Source organism: Pan paniscus, chromosome X, assembly GCF_029289425.2.
Source record: "Pan paniscus chromosome X, NHGRI_mPanPan1-v2.0_pri, whole genome shotgun sequence".
In the NCBI taxonomy this organism is placed as follows: Eukaryota; Metazoa; Chordata; class Mammalia; order Primates; family Hominidae; genus Pan; species Pan paniscus.
The window spans coordinates 109,751,760-109,764,176 of NC_073272.2; the positions used below are offsets into that span (position 1 = coordinate 109,751,760).

General features: G+C 35.5%; 1 protein-coding gene across 2 annotated transcripts in view; it reads right to left on the minus strand.

Moving 5' to 3' along the window:
- AMMECR1 (AMMECR nuclear protein 1) overlaps positions 1-12,417 on the minus strand; it is a 124,474-nt gene that overhangs the window by 66,614 nt on the left and 45,443 nt on the right. The window contains exon 2 of one of the 2 annotated variants that reach the window (XM_008975538.5): positions 3,727-3,837. The exons of the other annotated variant lie outside the window; for it this stretch is intronic. Coding sequence (XP_008973786.2) covers positions 3,727-3,837 — 111 coding nt within the window. The remainder of the gene's footprint in view (positions 1-3,726; positions 3,838-12,417) is intronic. 2 annotated transcript variants of the gene reach the window in all.

Consider the following 12,417-nt stretch of genomic DNA (forward strand, 5'->3'; position numbering starts at 1 on the left):
ACAACAGCCAAAAGGTGGAAGCCACCCACCCAAACGTCCACCAATGGATGAAAGGATAAACAGAATGTGGTATATACATACAATGGAATATATTCTGCCTTAAAAAGAAGGTAAATTGACACACGCTACCACATGGATGAACCTTGAAGACATTATGCTAAGTGAAATAAGCTAGTCACAAAATGACAAATATCATATGATTCCACTGATACGAGGTACCTAGAGTAGTCAAATTCATAGCAACGCAAAGTAGAATGGTGGTTGCCAGGGCCTGGAGGAGGAAGAATGTGGAGTTCATGTTTAATGGGTAGAGTTTCAGTTGGGGAAGATGAAAAACGTTCTGGAGATGGATGGTGGTGATGACTGTACAACAACATGATTGCGCTTAAGGCCACAGGACTATACATTTAAAAATGGTTAAAATGGTAAATTTTATGTTACATATATTTCCCCACAATAAAAAAAAGAAGAGATATAATTGAGTAACATTCTGAAAATCAAACAATAGTCTATCTAATCACAGATGAACCGGATATTTGAATTTTTAAAAAGATGCCTATACCTAGAATGCCTTTAATTTCACTGCTTATTTTTTGTTTTGTTTTATTTTGTTTTTTGTTTTGCTTTCTCCCTCCTTTATGCCCCTATCCCCTAAGTTCATTTAATTCTATTTATTCATTTTGTGAGTTATGGGTTTTTAAGGTGGGACGACCAGAAGCCAAGAATCACCAATTTTTATGTTCAAAAAAAATTGTATTCTTAAAGTCTAGTCCATGTAGCCAAAGAATACAATTTCCTATCCTACAGTAGTATTGTTTTGTAATAAGCTTTATCCTTAATACAATATTAGTTCAAGTCAATTTTCTTCTCTCTGCTCTATACAACTCTGAGTTGTATACTTTCCATAATAATATCTATGGATTTTCTTGTTGCAAAATTTCAGTCTTAACTCCTAACTAGAATTTTTGAAGGATTACTGATCTATGATTTATAAAATTTATAGTAACTTGCTTTCAAGTTCATTATTTTCATGACAAAGCTGCAAAACATAAATAATCAGAAAATGTTGCCTCGGTTAGGGGATGGATTTTGTAGACACATGCTCTGGGTTTGAATCCTGGTTCTATCACTTAATAGATGTGTGAGTGGGTAAATTATTTAAATTACCTAATTCTCAGTTTCCTCATTTTGAAAATGTAGATATTAGTACCTAAGGGTTATTACAAGGACTATGCATGTAAAGCTCCTCAACAATGTCTGACATAGTAAATTCTTAATAAATGGCAGCCATTAACAAAAATAATCATAATAACATAATACGTAAAAATGATAAGCACACTACTGAACAGAAAAATATTATATTCCAACTTTTAAAAATGACTCCTTACAACTTTTGATGCTAAAATGAATCCAGGAAAAAAGATTAATTGTATTTTGTAAGACTTGTTTTCTTTTGTTCATCTTTTCCAACTAGTATGATTGTTAATATCTTGTTATACAAAAGAAATTAAGCCAAACAAAAATGAGAAGTAAAACCAGGTATGTGCATGTGTGTATACACACACAAACATATGTATACACACGCACACACACACGCCTCTTTAATGTGATATATACAATTTGAGGAAGCTGTATAGAAACATGAGAAAAAAGTTGAAAAGTAAACAGGAAGAGCTATAGATTGCAATGAGGGTAACAAGGTATACAAATGTAGGCAAATTTCCAACTTCAAGTATTTGAACAATTCATTCAGAATCACATTATTGTCAGAAAATTATACTGTAATTCTTCTGGTCATTACCCTAGGATATAAATGGACAAGTCCAGAAAAGTTGGATGTTTTCACCCCTTGCCAACATAGGCAAAAGAATTTATTTTTTTCTTTAAACAAAACCCAATTGCTACCACAGTGACCACTACGAAAGATTTCTAAGGTATATAATGTTTGATAATGGGATTTCTGCTACAATTTCACTAGAAAGCACAAAGGGTTTCTATAATACCAACTCTTACTACCCAAATATAAAGTAATATTCTGTTTTGAAAACAGACTTGTGTTTCCAAAAATGTTTTCCTTGGAACACTCAGACTTTGGGGTGGGAGGATAAAACGGTCCTGTAGTCAAATAAGCCTGGAAAATGCTACATTCTATTTCTCTCTCTTAGATATACATAACACTATTAACATAAAAGGTTCTGAGAAGTCCTACAGTGAGCAGAGTTGTTTACATTTTTTAACCAGTGTTTCCCAAACTTATTTGGTCACAGAATTCTTTTCTTCAGGTAGCGCAAAGGAACCAGTGTTCCTCATAACAACTTATTTTGGGAAATGTACAATAAATTGCCATTGATTAGTATTAAATGTGTAATTTAATATGTACCTGTCCCAAAAAGGTAGCCATTGGCAGAATTTGCTGAAGTCCCAAAAATGAGCCCATTGTATTTTATGTCAGAAAAAAAAAATCTAACATGCCTAGACTAGTACTTATATTATCTTTAACAAGTTGAATTTATTTCCAGAATATGTGTTTCAACCCTTACAGCCTGTATGTTATTTAATCAAATCCAAACACCCAGTTTCTTATACCTGTGAAAAGCTAAAAAATGAATATGATCCCCCAAGCCATTGGTTTTTTTTCTGGGCTTCACTGTAAGCTGAGAAAACCCTGCAGCTGTGAGCTACTGCATACCTTCAAATATGAGAATACCAAACTCAGTTACCGTATTTTATTAACTGGTGCTATGAGCCTGCATTTATGCAGTTCTACAGTAAAATAATGTTCCACATTAATCCTGAAGTAAAATAGTGATTATTACTTCATTCTCCTAACACCTCTATTAAGTATATAGAACAAAATACTGTAATTACTATTTTACCTATGGAGGTTGAGAAACATGCCCCAAGTACCAATAGTCAGCAGGGAGCAATTTCTTGTTGGACAGACACTGTGCATATTACAACTATAGAAACTGTATCAGATAATCACCCTAAAATGTGAACAAAAACAGGAAATTCCTTTACTAATAGCTTATTATTTAAGGAATTTTCTTCTTTTGAAATAATTTTGGGTCACAATTTGCTTGAAATCTAAACTTGAACCAAAAAATTCACATTGTGTGCTAGATAGCTTTTTGTGAATTCAGAAATTAAGAACAAAGTTTTAAACAACTGTAATGAGGAATTACTTTGTCCTTTTATTAGATAAAAGAAAATAAGCAAGCTACAATTAATTCTGGGTGAAGTGTGAATGTGAATGATTATACTGCTAGGCTGTGGCATCACTTTCTTCCTAGGCTCTCCTTTCAATTTCAAAAGTCCTTAAAAGTGTAACAAAATGTGTAAGATGAAAGAGACAACAACTATTTTTAAAAAACACAAGAGGGAAGAAATAATGACTGTTACTATAGAAATCACATATTTTGGTAACCCGTGGACATTTGGTCATTGGTTTTCAAGTTATACAAAATAAGCTGGCCACTGGAAGAAAAAAAAACACTTCAAAACATCGATGGCAGAATACATTAATCACAGTATTTTATATTATGGTAATATATATCAATAACATTTTACCAGAGAAAAGGTAAATGGTTAAAGACAAAGGAAAAACCTGACATGAAGGAAGACAAGAACGTTGACAATTCAGTAAAAGGAGTTAAAGTATCAGATTCAAGTTTCATAAGTTTTTTTTTTAATGTAAAAGCAGAGGTAACAAAAATTGGTCTTCACCTGGTAAGTGTGTACTCCCTGAGTCCTGAATGCAAATTCATGGCAGAAAAAGTACCTATGCATCCACGTAATCTTTTGTCTCGACCAATCTTCCATGTTACAAACAGTGGGCTGTAATGGAAGATAAAAATAGGGTAAATAAATCAATTCAATTCAAGCAAGTATTTATTGAGTATTGACTGTCTGCTAGGTTAGGTGCCTGAGATATAAAGACCAAAAGACAGGCCTTCAAGGGGCTCACAGGCCAGCCCAATAGGACTACATTTAGCAAAAGTTATATTATACTACTACTACATTATATTGAGTGTATCCTATATGTTTGGTATCTCAATAAATGTTTTAAACAAACTAATTATGTTAGTCTTCATCAACAATTCTAGGAGGCTGATACTAACATTCCTATTTACAGATGAGGGAGTCTCACAGTTGATACATAATGAAGCAGGCACTCAAACCTGGGCAATCTTAACTATAGAGCCTTAACCATTATGGCTAACTGTGTAATTACTCATTTAAACCTCAAATTACTGACTTATTTGTAAGTCTAATTTGGAAAATCTGGGATAAAAACCAATGATTTTCATAAATACTTCCTGAAAATATAGGGGATATGTACTGTGAAAGGTGCTACAAGGATGCCTAAAACACAGTCATTGCTCTCTAGGAGCCAGTATAAGAGGCAGGCATAACTATTACACAGCTAACTAATACAAGGAAAAAGGAAATAGATACTATAAACCATGTCCAAATGCCATAATTTAAGCTATTGAGATAGAAGAAAACTTCATCAAGCTCGACATTCTTTAGCTTGATCTAGAAAAATCAGTAGGGTTCAGAGAGGTGAAGGGCAACAGCAGACATTAACAAAATAATACTCTGAAACCAGAAAATTCATCTTAATTTTTAGATAAAAGTATTACCTGCAAATACAATCTCTCAAGCATCAAAGAACAAAGTATCAATTATAACAAAATATCATCAAGAATAACGTGGTTTTAGATGAAGTTTAATACAGTAGATGCTTGGATTCTGCTGCAAACTACTGACAGCCTCAATTAATGGTTAAGTCTAAAAACAATTACGTTCTAATTAGAGCAACTTTGTATGCCAGCTTTTATGAAATAATTTACCCATTTTAGGACATTTTATAAAAAGATAAGTACCTTACAATGGGGATGGTCTATGGTAATATAAGTATTCACAGTAATACTGGAATAATGCATTTCTGCTTTCTAAAAACTTAAATTTTAAGGGGATATACCATATGTTTTTTCCTCTAATACACTGGTGAGTTGGAGAACATCCTTTCTTCAAAATACTCTTTAGTGAGTCATCAGCAGATAGATGAAAAGATATCTCATTCAAGTACTTCAATCACCCACCTTAAACATTTAAATTATGCTGAGCTCTGACAGCCACAATGGCAGATAGGTTCCCAAATAAGTAATATATACAAACCAGGGAGAAGTACTAAGAGTTACCATCTTCCAAGAGCCAAATGTCCAGTGGCATTCAAAAAGATGACTAAAGTGTAAGGTCAAGTTACTGTCAACATTAGCATTCAAGTGAAGGATGACCTACACTAAAGGTATTAAAATAACAAACGGTAAAAGTCAGTTTTTTTTTTTTTTTTGCTTTCTATATCATATGCAATAAACCTGTTATAACTTGAGCCAAGATTCTAATGCTCCATTTGGGAATTTTTCTCCAATTGTTCTTGACTAACCACTGATCAGGAAGACAAGAATTAGATGGGATTACTTTCTCACCAATTCTTTCATTACTCATATAAATACCAGTATCTTAAAATTTAAACCTTATCTTTAAGGATGAAATTCACCTCTTCATTTTTCAGTTTCTAATCTGGCATAGTCAATATCAGCAACCATTTTTTTGTTTTGTTTTGTTTTGAGATGGAGTCTTGCTCTGTTGCCAGGCTGAGTGCAGTGGTGCGATCTCAGCTCACTGCGACCTCCGTCACCTGGGTTCAAGCAATTCTCCTGCCTCAGCCTCCTAAGTAGCTGGGATTACAGGTATGCACCACCATGCCTGGCTAATTTTTGTATTTTTAGTAGAGACAGGGTTTCACCATGTTGGTCAGGCTGGTCTCAAACTCCTGGCCTCGTGATCTGCCCGCCTGAGCCTCCCAAAGTGCTGGGATCACAGACGTGAGACACCGTGCCCAGCCTGTCTCTCTCCCTTTTTTTTTTTTAATTATACTTTAAGTTCTGGGGTACATGTGCAGAACGCACAGTTTTGTTACATAGGTATACAGGTGCCATGGTGGTTTGCTGCACCCATCAATCCATCACCTACATTAGGTATTTATCCTAATGCTATCCCTCCCCTAGCCCCCAACTCCCTGACAGGCCCCAGTGTGTGATGTTCCCCTCCCTGTGTCCACATGTTCTCATTGTTCAACTCCCATTTATGAGTGAGAACATGTGGTGTTTGATTTTCTGTTCTTGTGTTAGTTTGCTAAGAATGATGGTTTCCAGCTTCATCCATGTCCCTGCAAAGGACATGAACTCATCCTTTTTATGGCTGCATAGTATTCCATGGTGTATATGTGCCATATTTTCTTTATCCAGTCTATCATTGATGGACATTTGGGTTGGTCTGAAGTCTTTGCTATTGTGAATAGTGCTGCAATAAACATATGTGCGCATGTCTCTTTATAGTAGAATGATTTATAATCTTTTCGGCATATACCCAGTAATGGGATTGCTGGGTCAAATGGTATTTCTAGTTCTAGATCCTTAAGGAATCGCCACACTGTCTTCCACAATGGTTGAACTAATTTACACTCCCAACAATGTAAAAGCGTTCCTATTTCTCCACATCCTCTCCAGGAGCTGTTGTTTCCTGACTTTTTAATGATCGCCATCCTGTCTCTTCTTTTTTTTTAAAAAAAAAAACAACTTTATTTTTTGATCACAGAAGTAGCATATGATCATAAATTAAGAAATCAGAAATACAGAAATGTATCAATCCTCTCCCGTAACAATGGCTATCCAAAGTATCTCTATGTAAGACAGGTCTTTTGGCAGCTTCAGAATGAAGTGAATCACAATGTAATATAGATAATAGCATGTTTTAAAAATACCATGATGGTTTCTGAATAAGGCAGAACTACGTTGTATATTCTCTTCCTCAATGACTTCCATGAGAAACCTAAAAGTGTGAGTGAATTCATTTCCTATCAAAAACGCTAGAAATGAAAGTCAATTAAGTGTTTTACCTTCTACTTTCTTATTTATCCCAGGAAATATATACATACACCATTCTTACTATAATATAACCCTATCTGCTCAAGTAAACATTTAAAACTTAAAGTAGAAAAATAACACAAACTAAACACTATACTATGAAATACGTTGCAGGGCACTCAAACATAAGATGGGAGAAATTATATATTAATAGTTTCTTAAAATGCCATGATATCACTGATGACAGAATGATTAATTCAGAGCTTAAGTTGCTGGAGGACAAGCTGCATTTTACAAGGCAGCCTGAGGAGCAAAGATGCTCCAAAACAAGCAAGGGCATGGACATGTAAAAGTGCACAGCACATTCAGGAAACAGGAAGTAGTCTGATAGTCTTGATAACTTGCTATGGGCTCTTTCAGATTTAACATTTCTTTGAATTTGAAGCACTGTGGACTATGTGTTCTCAAGAGCCTTCATAAGACGTAGAGCAGATACAGAATGATCTATACTCTCCCTGATCCTTACCTACCCCAGGCAACATCCACTTTGGGAGTTGGGATTGCGGGGAAGTATCTGTGTCAAAGATGGGAGGGAGTGCTACTCCACAACCTCACTGTGTTTAGGACAGATGCCTGAAGATGGAAGAAGTCAGACTTTTAGTAGACAGAACAAAACTATTCATTAAAAATCTGGGACTCTAATTTCTCATTACAAATGCTCATCCAACATATTTTATAAAGTACACGTGTATGGAATTAAAAACAACTAAAATACCTAAAAGCAACATTTAATGGGGATAAGAACCCGGGAAGTTAAGCATTTTAAAGTAGACAGAAACGTAATAAACATCCCTGAGCACAAGACATTGTATCTTGTGTGTGATAACCACGTTGTACAGGGCAATGACTACGAGAACATTCAACACATATTATCTAAAAATAGGAACAAATTTTTTTCTTCACGCAACACAGAGGGAAGGAATAGGCAATTTCATTTTTAAAAGTGCTATTAAAACATGTATGAGTTCCAAAAAGGACCTAATACATCAGCATAATCAGAGGCAGATCAAAGTAGAAAAAGGGTTTTGAGCTTATTGAGAGGAGCTGCTCAATGAGAAAAAAAATACAGAAAACCAGTTCATAGTAAGACAAAGATTGGATGTTTTGGGAAATGCTTTTGCCATATGGTTTGAGGCCACCTACATACATTGAAAAAATACTACAAACTAGAAGAGGGCTCAAAATGAGATGAAATATTAATGAAAATGTTTATCTGAAGGCAACCAGACAAAGCTTTTAAAGTAATTTTCCTACTTCTGAGAAACCTTTGGAGAAAAGTAAACACTCCATTTTTTCATGTCTGTAGACAGGAACAGGAAGTAACCATCTAATCTAGATGATGAATCCTCCCTGCCAACTAGCAGCCAATACTGTCAGGTCAACAGTAGCTCTAGGGAAATGTAGTTGCATACAATCAGCAAAAGTACGAAAAGCAATGTAAATCTGAACAGGACACTCCCCATCTACTGATGTGAGCCAGAACAAATCAGAAATATGTTTGCAGGAGCAGAATACAATTAAGTGATACAACAAAAAAGGTGTATTTACTTAATAATATTTTACCTTAAACCCTATCTCTCCTGCCATATCAAGGCAAAACAGAGGTTACAAAAAAGTCTTAGACTCTGGCAATTTGCTCTTCTTTAGAATAAGATTCTTTAGAATGAGATTTATAGGAGGCAACATTAACAAAATTACATCAATCTCTACCAATGCAATAATAATTATAATAATTAATAGAATAGGGTACTCAACAAGGTTATTTATATTGGGGGGGGGATACAGGAAAAGAGAGAAGCCCTGTAACTTGTTCTGTTCTTCTGCCATCAAATAATGATTGTTTCTCAACTGTATTCAGGTTTCTCAGCAATTTAGCTCAAAAATACAACTATATTCCTCATAACATCCAGCTAAAAATACCATAATTCCCCAGGATCTAGCAGCTTGCAGAAGTACAGAAATGATGATGTCTTCTTTCCACCACCAGGTAAAAACCTTTCACTTCCTATTTCAACAAAAAGAAGCTTTACATTTCATTTCTAAATCATATAAACTACAGATTCAATTCATAAAAACATACCTAACATGGTTAAATCATGTAATAGGGATGCCATAATAAAATACTATACACTAGGTGGCATAAACAACAGAAATTTATTTCCTCACTGTTATGGAGGCTAGAAAGCCCAAGATTAAGGTACTGGCAGAGTTCAGTTCCTGGTAAAGGCTCTCTTCCTTTACTAGGCTTTAAGGCTGCTATACGGCCACTTTGTACTCACATAGCTTTTCCTCTGAGTGTGTGCAGGGAGAGGGAGAGCACGAGCTCTCCAACAGTCTTATATAAGGACAATAATCCTATTGGATCAGGCCCCCATCTTCATGACTTCATTAAACCTTAATTAATTTCTTGTAGGCCTTATCAAACACAGTCACATTAGGGGTTAGGGCTTGGACATAGGAATGTAGAGGTTGGGGGGTTACAATTCAGTCCATTACAAATCCCTAACCCAAACTTTAGTACATAGTTTAAAGTGTATATAACAATGTATCTAAGCTCACTCACTGAAAGAGTCTTTAAGAGATAATCCATTTGCTTTTCATTTTACAGGTGAAAAACAAAAAGAGATCCAGGCAGACAGTGCAGAATCACCAAACTGGTTATAGAACCTGGCAAGTCCTCCAAATTTTCTTACTACTGATATAATATGGTTTTTTTTCCCCCCACTACAGGAAAAAAAAAATGTGAGTGGCAAACCTAGGTGTCTTCTAAAAGACCAAAGAATAGGAAAATCCTATGAATACTACATAGCACCACACAGGTGAGCATAAGCACAATCTCCTCTTCCTCCTGTTTCTCCCAGTAGGGGAGAGAGAAAGATTAGCTGAGAAGACACCAGGACAAACTAGAAATGCTGCATCAGCCTAGAAACACTAGCCCCGATTTATAAGTTTCTACATTATCACCATTAGAAGCCCACAGCAAGGCCTACCATTTTATGCTTGATGGCTTCCCAACACTCTTTCTGATCTCCCTCAGCCTTCTCACTTCATTTTTTCCTATTGTCTAGCTGGACTTCATCAAACCCAGGTCCTCTGTTAAATACAAATTTCCTCCAAATCAAAATTTCCATTTATTATACCATTGGTTAACAACTCCTCAGCTAGGTATTGATCTGATTATTTGATTAAGTAGTTCATATTATAGAATGAATGAGACTCCTCCAGATAATATGAAATTCAAATTGAGAGGAATGGAGAGAAATGGGAGGGGGCTAATCTGAGGCAGGGTCGAGAAGTTAAGATTCAGATGCATTTCTTATCCAACCATTTGCTGTAGATAAAGAAAATGCACTAAGTCACCACTGTATCCTTATACCACACTCCTCCCTCCAAACTTTGTATAATAAATAGCCTGTATCCCACAGGGCTCAGGAAAATAAGATCATACTGCTTAGATAGACAGCATAAATTAGTATAGGAGACCACAAATATCTGAAAGCGGGGATCAGGACCAATCTTTCAATACTTTTCTTTGCCTGGTGTTCCAAGAAATTCTATCATAGCAGCATTATATTCTCTTTCTCCCATTTATATAATTCCAATTTAACTGGCAAATGCCAGAGGAAGGGAGGCAGACTAAAGTCTAACAGATGATTGGGAAGGTAGAATTTTTGCTGTTGTTAATCAAGGGTAATCACCACAGACATACAATCAGCCAAAGCACAAGCATACTTTAAGGGATTAGCTTGATTCTGCCAATTTTTGAACTGAAAGAACCATTTCTTCCTTTAACAAGAGCAAATCAACAATTTTCAGCAAACGAAAAAAAAATTAGTCCCAGACTTGATATGCTGAGACAATCTTATAGTTTTTTAGAGCCCTAAATTAGATGAGAAAGACTACCTTAATTGGAAAAAAATAGTATTTTTGCACATATTTTCTTAGTTTACACTGAGAACATTTAAAGGGAAAAATAGCTGTGGGTTTTTTTTTTCCTGATAATAGGAACACACCAGAAATCTCTATTACCTGAAAATACAACTTAATTTTAAATGACATTTTGCTATAGATTTCAAAAATGAAGTAATTTCTATTTGGAAGTCCTATTCTGAACCCATTTGTTCAAAGGGCTTTAAGGTTTGAGACTTAGTCTTTACTATTAAAAAAAATTAGTTATTTTAGGCTGGGCGCAGTGGCTCACGCTTGTACTTTGGGAGGCCAAAGCGGGCTGATCACGAGGTCAGGAGATCGAGACCATCCTGGCTAACATGGTGAAACCCCGTCTCTACTAAAAATACAAAAAGTTAGCAGGGCGTAGTGGTGGGCGCCTGTAGTCCCAGCTACTCGGGAGGCTGAGGCAGGAGAATGGCGTGAACCCAGAAGGCAGAGCTTGCAGTGAGCCAAGATCGGGCCACTGCACTCCAGCCTGGGCAGCAGAGCAAGACTCCATCTCAAAAAAATAATAATAATTAATTATTTTAATATAAAACAAATCAGGCAAAAAAGAGCTTCTATTGAAGTCTTCCGATTCCTAAGCTAAATGTTAAGCAAAACTAAGAATAACAGAAGAACTAGGTCCAGAAATTTTAGAATGAATATTAATTGATACAGTCAACTCCTATTTTTTATGCCATTAAAAACTTGTATGGAACTTTGTTTTGGTATTTCCATTTGACTGTGTATGCAGGATGGTCAGGGAATTCATAACACTTCAAACAAAACAATGAAAACAGTTAAGGGTTTTTTATTTGTCTTTATTTTCTTTTAGGTTTAGGGTTTACATGTGCTTGTTGTTACATGGGTATACTGTGTACTGGTGGGGACTTGGTTTCTAGTGTACCCATTACCCAAATAGTGAACATTGAACTGGATAGGTAATTTTTCAACTCTCACTCCCCTCTCACCCTTCCCACTTTTGGAGTCTCCAGTGTCTATTATTCTTTCCATCTTTATGTCCATGTGTACTCACTGTTTAGCTCCCATTTACAAGTGAGAATATATGGTATTTGGCTGTTTCTTAATTTACTTAGGATAATGACCTCCAGCTCTATCCATGTTGTTGCAAAGGACACAATTCCATTCTTTTTTTAATGGCTGCACTGTATTTCATGGTGCATGACACACCACATATTCTTTATTTAGTCAATTGTTGATGGACACTTACATTGGTTCCATGACTTTGCTATTGTGAATAGTGCTGCGATGAACACATGAGTACAGGTGTCTTTTTAATGTAATGATTTCTTTTCCTTTTGGTAGATACCCAGTAGTGGGATTGGTGGGTCAAACAGTAGTTCTATTTTTAGTTCTTAGAGAAATGGCCATCCTGTTTTCCATAAAAGTTGAACTAATTTACATACCCTCCAACAATGTATAAGCGTTCCCTTTTCTCCACATCCACACCAACATCTGTTGTTTTTTG